This window comes from Eleutherodactylus coqui, chromosome 5 (genome assembly GCF_035609145.1).
Source record: "Eleutherodactylus coqui strain aEleCoq1 chromosome 5, aEleCoq1.hap1, whole genome shotgun sequence".
In the NCBI taxonomy this organism is placed as follows: domain Eukaryota; kingdom Metazoa; phylum Chordata; class Amphibia; order Anura; family Eleutherodactylidae; genus Eleutherodactylus; species Eleutherodactylus coqui.
The window spans coordinates 267,664,184-267,671,544 of record NC_089841.1 but is presented as its reverse complement, the minus strand read 5'-3'; the positions used below and the strand labels follow the sequence as shown (position 1 = coordinate 267,671,544).

General features: G+C 48.3%; 1 protein-coding gene across 3 annotated transcripts in view; it reads right to left on the bottom strand.

Moving 5' to 3' along the window:
- Window positions 1-1,145: 1,145 nt before the first annotated feature.
- The window catches only part of PALM (paralemmin), a 98,697-nt gene continuing 92,481 nt past the window's right edge, over window positions 1,146-7,361 (bottom strand). For 2 of the 3 annotated variants that reach the window (XM_066604638.1, XM_066604639.1), the window contains exons 6-9: window positions 5,964-5,985; window positions 5,803-5,862; window positions 3,456-3,587; window positions 1,146-3,104 (exon numbers count right to left, since the gene is read on the bottom strand). In XM_066604638.1, coding sequence (XP_066460735.1) covers window positions 2,587-3,104; window positions 3,456-3,587; window positions 5,803-5,862; window positions 5,964-5,985 — 732 coding nt within the window. In that variant the 3' untranslated portion in view covers window positions 1,146-2,586. The remainder of the gene's footprint in view (window positions 3,105-3,455; window positions 3,588-5,802; window positions 5,863-5,963; window positions 5,986-7,361) is intronic. The other variant, XM_066604640.1, reaches the window with a different exon arrangement.

Sequence of the window (7,361 nt, the reverse complement as noted above, 5' to 3'; positions counted from 1 at the left end):
TGCCTCCATTCACAGTAAACATGAGTCGCTCAAACATGGAGTGCTTTCTGTTGGGTTATAAGTTTTGCTAAAAACCAACAAATTAGCGATTTCTTGCTCAGTGCCCTGTTGGCGGCGGCATGAACATGGGACGATTATAGCCTAAACTCACTGTTTCCAAGAGGAATTTGGGTGGTAATTGCTTCGCATAAAATATCCTTAAAACACAAAGCCTTTTCTCCTTGGTTAAGCTCCATCCTTTCGGCCTGTCACTTATTAGGAGATTAAAGGCCCATTTAGACGGGATGAATGTCGGGCAAACGATGCCCGACACTCGTCCCCGCACATACAGGCTGCGGTGCCGCTGCACAGAACTAGTATAGCGGCTCACAGCAGGCGGCTGGAAAAGATTCCACGCCTCTCGCTCCCCCGCCCCTCTCCATTGACTTAACATAGCGGCCCTTCAGTACTGAACAGCTGCTATTTACACTGAACGCTCATCATTCAGGATTTTAAGATGCATAAATGATAGTAGATGAGCTGAACGATCATCATTCAGTGTAAATAGCAGCCATTCAGTACTGAGCGGCAACTATGTTAAGTCAATGGAGAGGGGCGGGGGAGCGAGAGGAGAGAGATCTCCTGCAGCCGCCCTGCTGTGAGCCAACGATGCTAGCTCCCGTGTAGCTAGTATGTGCGGGGACGAGTATAGGGCATCATTTGCCTGACATTCGTCCCATCTAAATGGGCCTTAATCCCTGCACTCTCAGCAGGACACTTCCAAAAAAATCCTGCAGACTGGTAATGTCCCTTTTACACGGGTCGCCAGGCGTTTAAACGTCCGTATGAGTGCTGACGTCTGCTTGTGCAGAGTGTTTAAACAGAAAGACATCGCTGGATCGCAGGCTTCTGGCTCACCGCTTCACCTTCTATGTAAAGAAATGAGCGAGGATCATTTACACGCAACAAGAAGCCTGAGATATTTTCTCCCCTGACTGAGAGTCAGCGATTAGGCAATCACGAATGAATAGGGAGCGATTTTTTCGCATTTACCCTGAACGAGTATTGCTAAAATGAATTCCTTTGAACAATAATAGTTGCGTGTAAAGAGTGTGGTGACTATCTCCCGTTTACTGTTGCCTTCAGACAGAAACCATATTGCATCGTGAGATTAACTGACACATTTTATTTGCTTATTATGTTTTACATTTGAAATTTAGGTAGGAGGTGGAATATGGGTAATTTTCAGGCAGGCAGAGCAAGAGACAGAGGCACCAATATATTAAAAGTCCACGGGCTCCACGAAGCTTCAGGTCCCGCGCTATGGGCACACCGTCCGAGAGGGAGTAGGGTTCACAGTTAACATACAAGGGGCATAGATAAAAGGCTAGAGGGTGAAGGTCAAGGGGATATCAGTAGAACCTGCAGCAACTCTCTAGTCACATCATTACAATGTTTTGCGGAATATTAAATCATATACAGCAGCTAAGGGATAAAAAAATAAAGTTAACTTTCGTATCACGTCTCCGGACTTCACTCTTAATGAAACACAAGAAACAATTTCCATGACTATACTTGTAACAATAATCTTGTCACACACTCCATCACATTCCAAATGACATGGCGAACCTTATACAGCGATTCTAACGCCAGGCAAGTTGTACGCACGAAACACAGATATTGAGAATGGAGAGGATTTTGCTATTAATCACTTTTAGCTTTCATTACAACTTTCTAAGTGGTTAATACAATACACAGGTGATGGCTGAAGTGGATGGCAATGCTGTTGGCTGGGAAGATCTGTTCTTCCATATTCTTAAGATGGTCAAACCGAATTGCTAGTTGTAACCCATCTGCCCTTAAACTCTAAGGAATGTTATAATAAAGTGTAAACGTACTGAGATTCTCAAGACCTGCGATTTACGAGCGACTGGTGAGCCACACTGAGATTGTCTTTTCATCGTATCGTTTCCTGAAATGTCCCAATGTTGTAACATTCATTGGTAAAATCCTGTATGTATCGAGCGTTCAATTCATCCATTGGTTGGTGTGTTCAACCTACAGTGTAACTCTTGGGAAATGTCCTCTAAACTGTTCACGTTGGTGGTTATAAAAGTGACCGTTGGAGGTAGAGGAGATGAGGGGATCGACTAGATTTCACTGGATACAAAACGGCAGTAGCTTTCATAATATATAGGGAGAGCTGCAGATTCTTCAGGAGATACCAGGAGCAAACATAGCCGAGGAGAATGAAGACTCTAGTGCTGCTAGTCGTGTGATGCTCCTCATACATCTGAAGGTTGTGTGGATGGAAGTCTTCTTCCCAGTCTGAGAGCTTGCAGACTCCGTGTAGGATGATTATTAAGAGAATGTCCTCCCAGATTTCACGAGGAGGAGTGTAGAACGGAGCCCACCGTTAGTTTTGGATCATGGAGGGGACTCCCTCAAAGGCTGAGGTGGATAGAAAGAGTACCCCTTTAATAAACTAAAGGCTTAGGGGTAGTAGCTCTCCATCCAGAAATTATGGTAAAGTACAACCTCCGGTTTCAGGCTTTATGGTGTATGATGGTTAGAGGAAAGGCACACCTTTTCCCTACCTTCACCTGCTTACATCACACTGCAACACTTGCATCTCTGTTTCTTCATAGTTAGATCCTGCTCTCCAGTCTTGAGTGCAGCCGTGTCATTGGCCTCAGGCTTCTCACTCTTGTTGGTAGATTCCGCTGGAGCACCATTGGGAGGGTGCTGTGCCTTTTCTGGTACACCTCCATCAGCGGCTGGCTGTGGGTCTCCATCACCAATGACGACCAGTTCAGCGGTGATGGCCTCTTCCAAACCCAGGACCTTCTTTGTTTCATTCTCATCTTCGACATTCTGGTAGCCCATAAAAATCATGGTTACTGGTTGCTCTGGGCCCGGTGATACTTCAGGAGGTCGAGCCTGGACACCGGGGATTTCCTTTCGAGGAGATGCTCTTTGGATTGAGGTCTTCTCATCTGATGTCAAGGAAACTTCACTAAGTGTTGCTTCTTCCGCCTTGTGGATCAGATCCTCCACCTCTGTGGAACTGAGCTGGTGGACGGCGTCATTAGGTGCCGTAACCTCTGATCTCACTGCATGTACAACTGTAGACAGATGAAAGAGTTAGAAGGGAAGTATAAAGGAAAATGCAGGTTTTACAATTCAGCAGAGAAAACAATTCTAAGCGGATTACACAGTGTTTAACGTCCGGGTCAGTGCATTAAAAAATAAGGTGACCATAAACGGCCCAATATGGATTTGTGGAAACAAAGAGAGATGAGACAACAATACAATGCAGAATTACAAGCCACAGAAACATCGAAACTGAAGAACCACAAGTTTTGTCCACTTGGCACTTCTTGTCGGACAAGCGAGAGTAACTGTTCAATGACATTGCTATTGACATCGTCTCCTAAGGAGAAGAAAGAAACAGCCGACCTTCCAGAGCGCCCTACCTTTCTGTGCATCTTCATACACCTTGACCCCCTGCAGGGGGTGCTCTTGAGGGAGCACAGTGTTGCTAGAGAGGACCTTAGTCTCCCCTGTGATTCTGTCCTTCTCTACTGTAATCTCCACAGAGTACATGGCTGGGATACAAACAGGACAGCGACATTAAACCCAACAACCCCTCCCATCATCCTGCTGAAAGGCAGCAAGCAAGGGACGGGAGATACAGGAGGGCACAGCTGAAACTAAGAGAAGAGAAGCAAAGCGGGGGTACAGCGGGCAACAGCCATCTCCAGCAGCTTGCTTAATCCTTGGCAAAGAATATTACTCATGCTGTAAAGAAACCAGAGCCCCAACATCAGGCTGTGATCACAGGGCTTCGGTACGGTGCTGGGTGTACAGGTACTCTCCTATGCTAGTAGCATTATATGGCATTTGAAATATGGATTACAATGATACATGTAGGGTGAGACATCAGCAAAATAAAACAATTTGCCCAAACAATGGTAATTGTAAAACATTTTACTCCACATGCTGATATAAGGCTGCTGCAGTGCGAGGTGTCAGGCCGCAGCAGCGGCAAGTGTCGGGCCGCCGCAGCAGCGGCAAGCATGGGGCCGCTGCAGCGGCAAGCGTGGGGCCGCTGCAGCGAGAAGCGTCGGGCTGCTGCAGCGGCAGGTGTCGGGCTGCTGCAGCACATTACTTTGATTACTTAGTTTATGCTTTTAGCCTATTATACCTTTGTGCAATCAATTGCAGGTATCAGAAGTGGAATCTTCTCCCTCCTCCTTTGTCTTTTGTGTGTTTCCAAATTAAACAGTCAGCGATGAATGCAGAGGAACGTGTGACGGACGAGTGTTAGGGCTGATTACATGCAGTGAATACGACCCATTGATTTTAATGGCCTTATTCACATATGTGTATTTTTCACGCGACTTTCGGTGCCTGTTATGCCGTTTTTTTTACGCAGCTCAATGCCTGCGTAAATAGGGTGATGTGACTAAGCTCCTAGGCTCAGGGCACATTCAACCTTCTTGTAACAGGCGCAGCCTAAGGCCTCATGTCCACGGGCAAAATATGATTTAAGATCCGCAGCGGATCTCCCGCATGCGGATCCGCATCCCATAGGGATGCATTGACCACCCGCGGGTAGATAAATACCCGCGGATGGTCAATAAAAGGGATTTAAAAAAAAATGGAGCATGAAAAAATCTGGACCATGCTCCATTTTCGTGCGGGTCTCCCGCGGGGACGGCTCCCGCGGGCTTCTATTGAAGCCTATGGAAGCCGTCCGGATCCGCGGGAGACCTAAAATAGGAATTTAAAAGTATTTACCCATCCGGAGCGGACCGGGAAGGTCTTCTCTTCCTCACAGCCGGATCTTTCTTGCTTCGGCTCGGCGGATGTGCCCGGCGCATGCGCGCGGCACGTCGACGACGTGCCGGCGACGTGCCGCCGGCGTGACGAATTCATCCGCCGGCCGAAAAAGAAGATCCGGCCGTGAGGAAGAGAAGGCTTTCCCCGCCCACTCCGGATGGGTAAATTCTTTTAAATTCCTATTTTCAGCACTCATGTCCGCGGGGCAGGAGGGACCCGCTGCAGATTCTACATGTAGAATCCGTAGCGGGCCTGATTTTCCCCGTGGACATGAGGCCTAAGGGAACAGATTCAGGCCGGCTTCACACGAGAGCATGCGCATCTGCATACCCATGAGCACTGTGTTTTTGTGGAACGAATGTTGCTTTTGGCACGCACATCGGCGTATGTTACTGTACTTTTTGTGTGCACAAGTCCTGTGCAACTGCAAAACAATCTGCACTGATGCTCCCAGCCATTGAATCGGCTAATCAGTCGAATGAGTTCAATGTGTTATTTTCCCTGTGCAACTCCGTAGTGTTACACGTATCTTCCAGTGTACTGCGCGTGCATTTGCGCATCCTCATTGACTTCTTTCGGGACTTTTGGTGTGCAAATGCGCAGAAAAATCTGTGCATATGAACGAACCCAGAGAGATGATTGGGTTCTATTCCCTGCGCATTGCGTGCTCAGATATGTGTGACGCCGGCCTCCGTCACACAACAGTCACTTGTACATGAGAACTTCATGAGACTATAGTGTGAACTAATATACATGGCGTGCAGATCTCCCCGAGGTGACATGAGACGGACAACGGTGCAGCATGCCATCGGGGCCACTTCAGCGGGGCCCATGCTGCGCCATGTTTTAGCATGTGGAAATCTGGCGATTATTTTCAGATTAGTTATGTGACAAATCAGGTTAAGTTGAGCCCAGCCATGCCCTTCCTGAAAGCCAAACAGTGCCCAGCCAGATGCGGCAAACCTGGCATCCACTTACCGGCTCGCATCATATCTGGGCTATCCGTCTTCTTGGCGGGGGACTGCGAAACCATCTGACCTGTGGGAGGAATGCAAGGCAACAGTTCAAAAACCACAACGCTGAGCGCTCCAGCAGAAGTTGTACGTGTATCCACCTCTAGGAGGCGCAGCTGAACTTACCCCGGGCGCTGTTCATGATGGTCTGAAAGGGAACAGAAGAGAATCAGTGCATGGTGAGGAGCGCGAACGCAACGCTACAAGTGCAGAAATTGCAGCATGTTCTATCTTGGCACATATTAGGCCCGCATACACGCCAACGTAGTGTATAGCGATTTTTCGGATTGTCATTGCGTGCTTGCTATGTGCTGTGCGCGTCTGCCGCGGGCGTCACGCAGTCAGTTAAGGCCGTCTGAACCTGGCTTAATAGAACGCAGCATGTCCTATTATAGTGGGTATTACTACAATACAGGCTGTGGGGACGCAACGAAGACAGACGCATGCACTGCGCAGCCCGTGTGAACGAGCTCCAAGAGGCCACAGAACTCCGGGAGAAGCTTGATATCATTTATAGCAGAAGGGCTTTAATACTCTTCAGCTGCTGCAAAACCTCTTTTTAAATAGCAGTGGAAACTTCTGATTGATCACAGATTCTGCGGCCAATGAGATGCGCCGGCGCTCCGGCGAGTGGAGTATTTCCACCGACGCAAACCTCCCGTGGCTCTGTGCGGACTGCGATGCGGAGCTGAAAATGGCTTAAATTCTGCATCAAAGTCTGCAGGTAGACTTGTGGGCTGTGGAACGGAATTCGGCAGATTAAGCCGCGGCTTACAGAAATATTCGGCTCACGTGAAAGCGCCCTTACCCCGCCAGACGGGGGCTCCAAGGCATCAGATGCGCTAATCGCAGGGCAGCTTCTAACAGATGTAGGATTAAAACCGCAGCTCAGATTAGTCGCCACAAGGGTGGCAGCGCCATATTTACATCCGGATGTGTCCTAGCAGGTGGGATCATGCCGCATCGCCTATCTAAGGCTCCGTTCACACGGGGCGGATTGCAAAAAAAAAAAAAACTGCTTCAAAAAGTGCATTTGCAAAACTGTGTGCATTTTTTGCCCCATTTTACTCCAAACCTAGTGAGAACACTCGTGGCTTCACCGATGCACTTTTTGGTGCGGTTTTTATTGCTACCGAACCGCGCCGTGTGAATGGAGCCATGAGGTCCCTGGGTGACAGTTGGCACCCCCCACACACACACACACAAGCCAGTTGTCTGGCCTCAACAGCATCAGGGAGTCTGCCCAGCTTGGGCTCAAGTGTATGGGCACTTTAACCCCTTAAGGACGCGGATGTGACGCTTTTTGGAGGATTTTCATCTTCACTTTTCAGTAGCCATAACTTTTTACTTCTCCGTTGACGCGGCCGCGTGGGGGCTTATGTTTTGTGTGGCAGAATGTAGTTTTTATTCGTCCCATTTTTGGGTGAATATAATGTATGGCAGAAGTACGCTAGGGGACTGAGGCCTCATGGAATCTGGGGGCGGAAGGGGTTAATAACTTTAATAAAAGGTAGATGGAAATGG